Source organism: Rhinolophus ferrumequinum, chromosome 22, assembly GCF_004115265.2.
Source record: "Rhinolophus ferrumequinum isolate MPI-CBG mRhiFer1 chromosome 22, mRhiFer1_v1.p, whole genome shotgun sequence".
NCBI lineage: Eukaryota > Metazoa > Chordata > Mammalia > Chiroptera > Rhinolophidae > Rhinolophus > Rhinolophus ferrumequinum.
The window spans coordinates 51,385,155-51,397,602 of NC_046305.1; the positions used below are offsets into that span (position 1 = coordinate 51,385,155).

A 12,448-nucleotide genomic window follows, 5' to 3' on the forward strand; every position below is an offset into this window, starting at 1 on the left:
CTAACGAATGGGGGAAAATATTTGCAAATCTTATGTCTATTAAGGGGTTAATACCCCAAATATATAAAGAACTCATACAACTCAGTAGCAGGAAAAAAAAAAATCCAATTAAAATTGGGCAGAGGACCTGAATAGACATTTCTCCAAAGAAGACACACAGATGGCCAACCGGTACATGAAAACGTGTTCAGTGTCACTAATCATCACGGAAATGCCAAACAACAATGAGATACCACGTCACACCTGTTAGAATGGCTATTATCAAAAAGATAAGAGATAACATGTTGGTGGGGCTGTGGAGAAAAGGGAAACCTTGTAATAGTGGGCTTCCCTGTCTAGTTCCTGATTTGAATACTTCCCCAGTTAATATTTGTTGTTGGTTTGGGGCAAATAGGCATTGTTATGTTTATGTCTTCTATTTATATTCATATTTGGCATAGAGTTTATTAGGAATGACTGCTGATTTTCATTAAATGCTTTTTTAGGGGTATCTATTAATACAATCCCCTGGGCTCTCTCCTTTACTTTATGGATGTAATGAATTATGTTCACAAAATTATTAAAAAATAAAAAATTTAATGTCCATGATCTATATAAGGAAAAAGATGAACTCTTATTTTAAAGATCAAGAAATGACTCTATGAAAAGGTGAATCATATTTCTAGATGGGAAAATTTAATATAAAAATGTCAATCCTTCTCAAATTAATTAGTTATTATTTTCCATTAGGAATCTCCATGTATTTGAAAGAATGGAAGAAATTATTTTAAAGTTCATATGGAAGAATCAATGGATAGAAATTGTAATGAAAGTTCGAAAAATTACCTTGAGGGGCTCTTTCTTTCTTTCTTTCTTTCTTTTTTTCTTTCTTCCTTCCTTTCTTCCTTCCTTCCTTCCTTCCTTGCTTCCTTCCTTTCTTCTTAATGTTAAAACTTATTACAAAGTAACCGTAATACATCACTAAAACAACCTACAAAGAGATTTTAAGTATATGTAAGGACTTATTATTTTTCCAGGATAGACAAACGAAAAGTATGTTTAGTTGTACATGGTAGTGGAATAACTGTGTATCGGAAGAAAATTAATGTAGGTCTACTATCTCATCCCATCTGCAAAAAACAAAACCAGAGAATAAAGATTCAAATTTTAAAAAGTAAAACATATAAATAAAATAAAGTATAAATACTACAAAGAAGCAATTCATAGTGGAAGAGATTGAATATATAACACTCTTCATCAGCATAATGGAAATTAAAAGAACAAAGATCTATTTTTCACTATCAGATTGGCAAAAATTAAGTGTAATATCCAAGTGTCTTTGAGGGTGTGGGGAAATTGGACACATTCTAATTATACAAATACCATTTATGAGAATTTGACATAAATCTGTATTATTTGGTTTGGGCTGCCATAACAAAATAGGACAGACTGGGTGGCTTAACCAATAGAAATTAATTTTCTCACGTGTCTTGAACCTGGACGTCCAAGGTCAAGGTCCCGGCAAAGTTGATTTCTGGTGACACCTTTATTGCTGGCTTAGAGATGGCTGTCTTTTTGCTGTGCCTGTGGAGAAAGAAAGAGATCTCTGGTGTTTCTTCCTCTTCTTATAAGGGACACCAGTCCTATAGGATTAGGGCCTCACCCTTATGACCTGATTTAACCTTAATCTTAGAGAACAAGAGGCCATGTTTTTTGAAATATGACACAAAAACAACAGCAGAGGGAGCTCTGTAGTCAGAAGAGCTACCCTGAATCATGCGTCCTAAAAGTTCAGGAACACAAATATTTCCAAAAGAAATGAGCAACAGAACAGAATCAAGGGCAAATCCTACCCAGAGTTATAACAATAAAATGGAGAATAAGGAGCAGAATAACATCCCTACTGACAACGAAAGCATGCCAGATAGATCAGCCCACAAGCAGAACCAACTGTAATCCACTAGTTCAAAATGAGCTGAAAGACATTGAGAAAATTATACAAGAAATAAAAGAACAACATAAGTCAGAATTTGAAAAAAGCAGTGATGAGGTGACCAAACTCAGGAATGAACTGGAAATAGAAGAAAAAAAATATTTTAAGAAATGAAGACTAAACTAGATGGAATATAAAACTGAATAAATAGTGTCTTAAAAGAAGTAGAAGGTAAAAAAAATTAAATTAAAAATAAATGAAAAGCTATTAAGGATTCAATAGATAGTGACAAATATTAAAGATAGGTAAAGAATATCAGAAACTGTAACATACAGATAGTAAGTAGCCCAAAAGAAGAAAACCAAAGCAGGGGGAGAGAATACACACTAAAATCTGTAAATTGAGGGAAATTATTTTTTAAAACTACATATTAAAATAATACATGACATATACAAGGACATTGACTCAGAATGACTAAAATAGTCATGTTCTAGTAAAATTGGACTTTAATTTATTTCATCATCTGAGTAAAAAGAGCAAGTGACCTATAAAAAGAGGAAATTTCATTGTCATTAAACTGTTTGAAAGGAATGACTTATGTCAGAAGAAAACAGCGTAACATAACTAAGATATACTCAAGGAAAAAAATGTGGGCCAAGGATTTTATATCCAGCAAAAATAACTCAGAAGTTTGAAGGGCACAGACAACTGCTACCAGCACTTACTAACCTAGAGAATATAGATTCCATGAGCCCTCCCTGAAGGATCTAGGAAAAAAGCTTTAGATATGCAAAATGACTAGAACAACATTAACCTAAGGAGGACTGGTGGTAAGCTATATATATGTATAAATTTGTAGAACTAAGAGTAAGAAAAGGCTTACGTATAATGGCTGTGGTATAATGGCTGTATGGATATAGTACATCTATTAAAACAAGGGGAGAATAGGAAGAAGAAATACAAAAAGAAAGAGTTTTAACTGTTTTTAGAATGTTCTTGGTGGCAGTATGCATCCTGTTATCCTGAGACTATACCATACAACCTACGAGTGGTAGTCTGTACCACTTAGGTCTGTGTAAGTACACTCAATGACATCCACACAACAACAAATTGCCTAATGATGCATTTCTTAGAATGTATGGCCTTTGTTAAGTGGCACATGACTGTATATACATTGAGAATATTGGGAGTCAGGTTTCTCACTTTCAGAAAAGGGAATTACAAATATGGAAAGGGAGAAATTAGAATATAACCGGTTGTGTTGGACTGAAATTGGACACTGGTATAAACTCATAGTTCTCAATGTGTATAGCTAGGTATAGAAATAAACATTGATCTCAATGTACGTGTATGCGCATAGTATGAGAAGTCTTGGGAATAGCAACATCTCAATAGCAATGAGCTCACCTAGGAACCAAACCTTGGTTTCTTTTTTTCTTTCTTCTTTTTTTTAAATTTATTTGGGTGACAATTGTTAGTAAAATTACATAGATTTCAGGTGTACAATTCTGCATTACATCATCTATAAATCAAAACCTTGGTTTCTAAATACCAGCCTCCATTAAAAGGAATCGAGGCTCCTTGAAGAATGACTGAGTCCAGGGCTAGTGTAAAGAAAGGACAAGATGAGACTGGAATAGCCTGTTGTGCCAGAAAGTAAGGATGTGCTCAAATAATGATGAGGACATGTTAAAAGGACACAGGAGCCAGCCTAAAAGGGCTCTCACTGGCCAAATCTGGAATATTATGAGCATCCAAATAAATCCATGAGTTCATAAAAATATAAAAGAGGCTTAACTGGTCACATGTAGATAATAATAGGGGCAAAGTCATCTTAAAAGCCATTAAAGAGAAAGAATCACACATTTATTCTGCCTTTCTTATATGAGCTTAACACTTAGTCACCAAAAGGTAAATAGGGTAAGTGTCTCTTTATGAAAATATTCAATCTAATGAATGCAAATCAAATAACAGAATCAGAATTCATTATTTTGTAACACCAAATGAATTAACCGAACAGCAGCAATTGCTAACATCACAAAAAAGAGAGACGACAAGGCACAATGGGCCTCCTGGTGAAAGAACACACCACCACCTATAGTCTTGCCAAAGGCATCAAACCTCAGTCTGATCAGACCTCTGGATTGAATTGCTGTGCCCACATGCAGGAAATGCAGAGGACAGAAACACATGTTGAGTCACACTCTTAGTATGCAATCAGCAAAACCATAGTACAGGCAGAAAGTAGGGTATACGGGTCAAACATCCTGGGGTCTTTAAAGGATAAACTGATACAAAAAGGGATGGAGGAGAGAATCAGTAGATTAAGAAACTCAAAATACATATCAAATCAAAGAAATGAGAAAGACTTAAGTATAGTGTCCAGCGAAGCACACTTGGATGATAAAACTATACAGAAATACAAGGGAGTGTTTATCATAAAAGTCAGAATAGTGGCTTATCTTTGGGGGGCGGAGACAATTGTGATTGGGCCTGGGGTAGCTGAAGAAGTTCCAGTTCTTGGGCTGGGTGGTACTTTCAAGAGTGTTTGCCTTATCATTCATTAAGTCATACATTTGTTCTGTGTGGTTTTCTGCATGTGTTTTGGTTTTCAATTATAAAGGTATAAAAAATCAAATCAGGGACTTCTAATTCCAGATGTGGTAGGCTGATAATGGCTTACAAAGATATATCCACACCCTGATCTCTGGGACCTGTGAATGTTACCTTATTTGAAAAAGGTGGGGTTTTTTTTGTTTTGTTGTTGGGTTTTTTAAAGATTTTATTGGGGAAGGGGAACAGGACTTTATTGGGGAACAGTGTGTACTCCCAGGACTTTTTTCCAACTCAAATTGTTGTCCTTTCAATCTTAGTTGTGGAGGGCGCAGCTCAGCTCCAGGTCCAGGTGCCAGTTGCTAGTTGCATGGGAGGGGTGGGGTGGGGCGCTGAGAGGACGGGCTCCAACCAACTGAGCCATCCGGGAGCTCAGCTCAGCTCAAGGTGCCCGTGTTCAATCTTAGTTGCAGGGGGCACTGCCCACCATCTGAACTGGCAACCTTGTGGTCGATGGGACTTGAGGAATTGAACTGGCAACCTTGTGGCTGAGAGCCCACTGGCCCATGTGGGAATCGAACCGGCAGCCTTCGGAGTTAGGAGCATGGAGCTCTAACCGCTTGAGCCACCCGTCGGGCCCCTCATGGGGCGCTTTTTGACGAGGATCCAAAGATGACAGAAGAAATGCAGCCTCCTCCCTAAGGGTCAGTGTCTTGAAGTGGACCCCCAACCTACCTCCCACACCACTCTCTTCTTCCTTGACTTTGTGCGTCATAACCCTCTGACCTAGTGCACACTCTACTGCGGTGTGATATGATGTCGCGCAATTCCCACTCTGGTTCCCGGTGGCTGCCCAGGACGACGGTAGGCGCCCTCATGACCTCATCAATGTGGCGGCTGGAAGCGGCTCGCAGGAAGGCGAGGTGTGGCACTCAAGGATCACTTCCGCTTCCGTTGGCGCAAGCGCTCTCATTTCTTCTGCTACCGTGACTAAGATGGAATCGTTTTGCGAGTCGCGGTCCGGACTGTGGGCTGGGGGTCCGGCCCCCGGGCAGTTTTACCGCATTCCGCCCACTCCCGGTTCCTTAGTGGACCCGGCGTCCGCGCTCCACGGCGGCCCGATTACGCACACTCAGTAAGTTGTGGGAGGGCCCGGTGCGGCCGGCGGGTTCCGAGAGAGCCGGGGATGGCGAGGGGGGAGCTCGGGGCGCTGAGGCCGGGGAATGAAAGGAGCCGCGGAGAGCCCCGAGCGGAACCCGCTGCGCGGGGAGCGCACTCAGGCCCTTCCCCCGCGCCGCCCCTCCAGGCCTCCCTCTCTCTGTCCAGGAACCCCATGGTGACCGGGACCTCGGTCCTGGGCGTGAAGTTTGACGGCGGAGTGGTGATTGCAGCAGACATGCTGGGCTCCTACGGTTCCCTGGCTCGTTTCCGGAACATTTCTCGCATTATGCGAGTCAACAACACCACCATGCTGGGGGCTTCCGGAGACTACGCTGATTTCCAGTATTTGAAGCAAGTTCTCGGCCAGATGGTGTAAGTCAAATAGAGAACAGGTGTAGTTCCCAAGTGCGGAGGGGGATCCGCTGTTTTTTTCATCCCCTTAAGTGGTGCTAAGGTGGGGGCACTTCAGGCTGCAGCAGAGGACTGGGAGCGTGCAGTAAATAGCTTTCCACATCAGGGAGTGTGAAATGGGGAAGACTGTGCTGACGTCTTTTTTTTGGGGGGGGGATGGAAATCCCGACTTTCATGCTGTCCCTTTTCTGACCATTTCTTTCTAAGGATTGATGAGGAGTTGTTGGGAGATGGGCACAGCTACAGCCCTAGAGCTATTCACTCCTGGCTGACCAGGGCCATGTACAGCCGCCGGTCCAAGATGAACCCTCTGTGGAACACCATGGTCATCGGAGGCTATTCTGATGGAGAGAGGTTGAGTTGAACATAGATAACGTATTTCCTTGACAGCCTAACCTCTAGTGCCTGTGTAGGGTCTGTTTCTTACCCCTGAGTAAATCCCGCTTCTAACTCAGACCCCATGAAATCCCGCGTCTAACTCAGACCCCATGGCCCCCATCCTTCAGCTAAGATACAGGTACCTAAGGTGACATCAGTTCTTTGACCTGTTGTGTCCTGTTAGCTTCCTGGGTTATGTGGACATGCTTGGTGTCGCCTACGAAGCCCCTTCGCTGGCCACTGGTTATGGTGCATACTTGGCCCAGGTAAGCAGTCCGTTGAGAGATATGGGAGGGGGAAAGACAGAAGGTAGTGGGGCTTAGTGGGTTGTATGATTGTTCTTCCCTTGAAATTCTGCCGTGAAGAACAGGTTAGGATCTGTTCTACTGCTGGGCAGATGGTTCTCTTTGTGGTCCACTTACGTTCCAATGACAAGGTGGTACGTTCAGGAGTCAGTAGATATGTGGAAAGAGGACACCCTAGAACTTTCTTTTTAGGTAGGTCTTAGCACAAGTAAAGAGAGTTCCTTCTGGTGAGGCAACAGGTGGAATGTCACCTTTCCACTGATTTGTGCATATTGCACCACGGATTTGAGACTAATAGCTTGGTATTCAGCCCGATACCGCCCATGTCTTTTCCCCCTTAATCTCTAGCCTCTGCTGCGAGAAACTCTGGAGAAGCAGCCAGTGCTGAACCAGACTGAGGCCCGAGAGCTAGTGGAACGCTGCATGCGAGTGCTGTACTATCGAGATGCCCGTTCTTATAACCGGGTGAGGAGGGGTGTGAATGAAGGTGATGGGGTTCTAATTGGGAGATTCTGGGTACTTGCAAATGCCTGGGGTCTCTGTGGTTTGAAGAACAGATTGCCCCATGTTACTGTCTCCTGTTTTCATACTAGGGCAAGACCCTCTACTTGACCTTTGACCAGGCCCGAGACCCCTTTCATGTGGGGGTGGGCATTTTCATTGAGAGCTCTGCTTTCTTTTCAGTTTCAAATCGCTACTGTAACCGAAAAAGGTGTTGAAATAGAGGGGCCACTGTCTGCAGAGACCAACTGGGATATTGCCCACATGATCAGGTGACTGAAATGAAAATTACAGTAGGAAAAAACAGGTGGTAGAGGAGCTGGGAGGCTCCTTGGCTTCCACTAAGCTGTGTTCTTCTGGAATCTCAACCCAGAAATTGTCTGGGTGGAATGTGTTTTGGTTGGAGGATAGAGCTGCTTTCGGGAATTGATTTCTCTCCCTATGGCTTCACAATTTTATTATGCTCTCTTCCTTTTTAGTGGCTTTGAATGAAATACCGGAGGATTATCCAGAACTGAAGTTGTACCCTTCTTCCAACTTTGAACTTGGCTGGTTCAAAGGTAGACTTTTCTTTTTGTAAAATAAAAACAACTCTCTTGAAATGCTTGCTGACTGGTTGTATTCTGTCTGACTGGGTCACACCAAGAGTGAAACCACTAAGTACTGCCATATGCCATCTCCCTCCCTGGTCAGAGAACCCTTTGGCTCTTGGTTTTTACAGCAAATAGTTCTCGGCATGACAATACAGAAGACCCACTGCCAGCTTCATTTGGGTCTGTACTGAAGGCAGCTTTGTGTAGAAGCCAGGCGTAATCCTTGTGTGATGACATAATTGGCTTTTGTGTTTAGTATTTTTCCACCCTTGCGCTAGGTTCTAATATAGTTTCTGGTTAATGTTGGCTGCAAATGTGGTTTTACTTAAAACACCATTTCAAAGAGAAGTGTAGCATCTATTACAGCTGCTCTGTTTAAGGTTACCCGCAGGCTGGAACCTACAGCCTCAATCCCTCCCCCATCCAACCTCCATGTGGGGAATAAGTCATTTCAACATTTAACCTAAATGTGTCTAAATCTAATTTCTAGTGCTGTCACAAAACCTCACACAAGTTGTTCATTAAAAAGTCCTAGTTGCAGCTGTGAGACAGTTGGGGGCATTAGCGAAATTCCACCCCTGGAATGGTGTTAAACCCAATTTTAAAAATACACCATAGGTAATTCTGATGCATATTCTCTAAACCTTTTTTAGAAAGTAGTGTAGTTAGCAAACCCAAAACTTACAGAAATTCAGTGACATGAGAGCTGAGTGAGAAAACAAAACATCCCTCCATTTCTGTCATCCATGATCACGAGTACATGTAAGCAAAAGAAAACCATGAGCTTTCAATTTGAATATTCTACACATTCAGTCTCAACACAGAAAGTAGTCAATAAATACTTGTTTATTGATTAAACTGAATTATAAAAAAAAACAAAAAAAACTTCCTTCTATTACTAAGCCATGCAGGCGGAATCCACAAAGGTAACTTCCTGGCCAAAACCCAGCTGACCCACTGTTGGTATTATGGTCTTAAAAAAATTACCCATTGAGAAGTCCTAGTGTGCAGAGGCCAGGAACCCAGCTCTAATGCTGGGGCTGCTGCAGAGACTACCAGAGGGGAGGATTAGGTCGCTGTAGACGGAGTTGACCATAGTTCTTGATCTTTGTGAAAGGCAAAGGGTTGACTTGAAAGTCCATATTCTGTCAGTGGCATCAGGCGAAAAGCTGGGGAAGGGAAACCCAGAAAGATCCTCAGTTCAGTTTTCAGATGTACAGAGCTGGCCAAGCTGTTTATGGGAGGGGTCAGTCCAGTTCACTATATTATAGTGTTCTGGGGGTTAAAAAACAAACCAAAAAATGGGGGTGAGAAGAAACGGGTGGTAACAAACATCACACCTGTACCTCCAGGCCCATCACATCTTGAACATTTGCCAGTCTGTGAAAGCCTATTAAAATAGGGTTACCTAGAAAATAAAAAGAAACAAAACACATCGTTTATAAACCCATATCCCCTCATTTTATTAAATGTTCCACTTATGTACATTCTAAAGACGAACCATTTACAAGCCTGCAGGTTGTCTCCTCGGCTCACAGGAGGCAACGCTGCCGAAAGCCTCAGGATGGACAGAAGAATGGTGTAGCTGTGGGAAAAGTGGACTTGGTTTTTGTTCCTTTCCTCTATGTTATAGTACATTTTAGTTTATAACCATGAGTACATACAATTTTTAAAAAAATCCCTCATGCAAACTGTAGAAAAAATTTTTTTCCTTGAAGCTGGCAGTGAAAAATAAAATTCCTGTCTTTTTCTTTGTGCACACCCCGGTATGTTTCTTCTTCAGGTCAGATTCTTCTCTAAGCATTAAGAGAAACGGAAAAGCCACAGGGTAAAAGCAGGATTTCAACAAGTGGTCTGTCTTTCAAGTTCAACACTTAAGTTCTTGCACAATTAGCTCCTCCTGGCTGTAGGACATGTGGTCTCTTGAACAGGCACGCTGTCCACTCAACAGATGGAAGTTCCAACAAGGCGGGGACTGCCCCTGGGGGGTCTGCAGGATGAAGACCCCACACTGGGCACAGTTCCCACCCTAACACTCGTGTGGTCACCTCAGTACCTCTTGCTTGCTAATGACTCGTGTATGAGGCTTTGTCCAGGGTGATGGTGTGAGAATGGGCGAAGGGGCCAAGGATGGCAAGTGCAAAGGATACTGATTTTGTTGTGTTTTTGTTGGAGGGTGGGTGGTGAGGGAACAGAATCTATTCATCATTCTGGATGACTCAAGGTGGTTTCATGCATTTTTAAAGCCACAATTTTATATCTAGAGTTGCTGTAAAAACCAACATCTCTGGAGAGGGAAGGTAAGAAAGGAGAAGGAAGAGAGAGTTCAGTGGGATTTTTTTTTCCATTTTCGTTTTTATATAAAAGTGTTAAGACCACAATGAAAAAAGTTTTTTATCCATATATAATAAACCAGTTTGTGAGCTACATAATTTTATCTTTCCCATCTTCAGAAATGTTCTCACATTGACAATGGTTGGATAGCGTCATGCCGCCGTTGGCCACACAGTAAAACAAACTAACAAACCCAGATGTACTATGATACAATTGAGGTAAAAGGGGAAACAAAAAAATTTATCATTCACCCACGAAGTTTTTTTTTTTCCTTTTCTTGATTTTGTCAGAAAAATACCAAACACAGTGATTTCAATTTTTAAAAAAAGTCACAAAAACCTGTTTTTAGCATAAGTGAATGACCAATGGGCCAGCTCCTCGGCTCAGACGTGATCACTATTGGTTTTCCTAATAATCCACAAATCCACAGGGGAAGTATAAGTCAACATCAGGGGCAGCGGTGGCATAAAATTAAAAAATATAAACCAAATACCCCACCTGGTATACCCCCTTTTCCCTAAACCCCTCACCCCTCCCTCACACGTTCCCACCCCCACTCCACACCCCCTCTGGACCCCCACACTCAAATCTCCATCAGATCTAGGTCAGCTTCTTCAAAGCCGTAGAAAGACTCGGTCTCGCTTTCACCCTCAAAGAGCTGGTGAAGGCTCTCAGGCTCAACTGTCTCTTCAGGAGATGACCTGGGCCGGGGAGTGGAAGCCGAGGGCTCCTCAGAATGTTCCCCACTCAGCTTCAGCTGCTCCTCCAGGGAGGCGATTAGCTCCTCCTGCATGTCAGCATTTCTTGTGGGGGAGTTCATGTTGCCATCAGGGCCAGGCAGCACGCTGGCCACCAGGAAGGACCGCTGCACCAGCTCGGGACAGTCCCCAATGACGGCCAGCACCTCGGCCAGCCAGGCCAGCACCAGCTGCAGCAGGACACCAGAATCACACGCACTATCCGCCATTTCCCGGGCCTGCTCCTTCCACTTTTTGTGCAGGAAGTTCTTGACCGTTCGTTTGATGCACACATCTAAGGGCTGGATTTTGGAGCTGCAGCCTGCTGGGACCACGGCGGGGAGAGTGCTGGAGGCACTGAGCAAAGCCAGCACCTCCTCCGACAGGTGGCTGCGGTGGCAGTCCATGACCAGCATGCCTTTGCTGCGCTGGCAGGCCGTGTGCTTCCGCCACACGCGGGTGGCCCACAGCTCCATGATCTCGTCGTCACTGTAGCCGCTCTCCTTGGCCTCCAGCAAGATGGAGTCCGGCATGTCAGCAGGCCGGTCCACGTGTCCGCGGTAGCAAACCAGGGTGGGGAGGACCGTGCCGTCGGCCAGGATGGCCAGCACCACGTCACACCACGGCTCCCCAGTGCCCACCGTCTGCAGGGCGTTCTCCTTGCGGTCGTCGCTGCTCAGCACCTCTGTATCCAGGAACAAGGAGATCTCATCAATGGCCACGATCATAGCCAAGGGGAGGTCCTGGTTGTGGATCTGCCGCTGGACGAACTCAATGAAGAGTCCCGCACTCTCCGCCACATCCTTCGGCAGCGTGTGCGCCACGGCGCGCCGCGCGTGGGGGGTCAGGTGGTGCCGCAGCATGAAGCGCACGGCCCACTCGTAGGAGATCTTAAACCCCCCCTCCAGAGAACGTCCTATTTTGGTGGCCTTCTGGAACAAGGTCTCCTCATTCACGGGCAGCTGCTGTTCTCGCTGGGTCAGCACCCACTCAGCCAGTTTCTCTTCTGCCTCGAAGCTCAGGTATTTGCCCTCTAGGTTCTCCCCCTGGGAGGCCTGGAAGCGCCGGAGCCAACGGCGGATGCGCCGCTGCGGGTTCCGGAAGTGTTCGGCCGCCTGCTCGGTGTTACAGCACAGGGCGAACAGGACCGCGCGGAGCTTCTTCACCGACAGCTGCTCCTTCTTGCCAATCCCACCGCTGTTCCCGCCCCCCGAGGCGGGCTCAGGATCCTGGGTGGCTGGGCTCCCTTCGTCCTGCTCATCCACATTCAGACATTCGGCCCCCTCTGCAGCCAAGGGCGGAAGGGCTGAGGGCTGGGGGTGGCTGGAGGTTGGCGGAGGGGTGGCGGTGGAAGCTGGTGACGGGAGTGCCTGGGCCACGGGAGGCGGCAGCTCTGCAGGATCAGCTGGGGCGGCCCCCGCAGACTTCACAGTGGCAGCTTTGTTAGAGGGGAGGGAAGGGGGAGGGTACACATTCTTCAAGTTCCGGTCATGCACTCGGTCCCGCATCTGGCCATGCCTAAGGGTCAGCAAAGAGAGCAAGACTCAGGTAAACCAGGAAAGC

The 12,448-nt window shown here is 44.8% G+C and overlaps 2 protein-coding genes across 8 annotated transcripts in view; one reads left to right on the plus strand and one right to left on the minus strand.

The window, feature by feature from the left end:
• Positions 1-5,418: 5,418 nt before the first annotated feature.
• Positions 5,419-7,825, plus strand: PSMB4 (proteasome 20S subunit beta 4). Its single transcript, XM_033092011.1, has 7 exons — positions 5,419-5,600; positions 5,792-5,998; positions 6,245-6,391; positions 6,600-6,681; positions 7,069-7,185; positions 7,405-7,493; positions 7,701-7,825. The coding sequence occupies exons 1-7, from the start codon at positions 5,461-5,463 to the stop codon at positions 7,711-7,713; spliced, it is 795 nt and encodes a 264-aa protein (XP_032947902.1). The 5' UTR covers positions 5,419-5,460; the 3' UTR covers positions 7,714-7,825.
• Positions 7,826-8,643: 818 nt separating this feature from the next.
• POGZ (pogo transposable element derived with ZNF domain) overlaps positions 8,644-12,448 on the minus strand; it is a 41,615-nt gene continuing 37,810 nt past the window's right edge. For 4 of the 7 annotated variants that reach the window (XM_033092748.1, XM_033092746.1, XM_033092744.1 and 1 more), the window contains one exon: positions 8,644-12,403. In XM_033092748.1, the coding sequence (XP_032948639.1) occupies positions 10,732-12,403 (1,672 nt within the window). In that variant the 3' untranslated portion in view covers positions 8,644-10,731. The remainder of the gene's footprint in view (positions 12,404-12,448) is intronic. The other 3 variants (XM_033092745.1, XM_033092750.1, XM_033092749.1) reach the window with 1 other exon arrangement.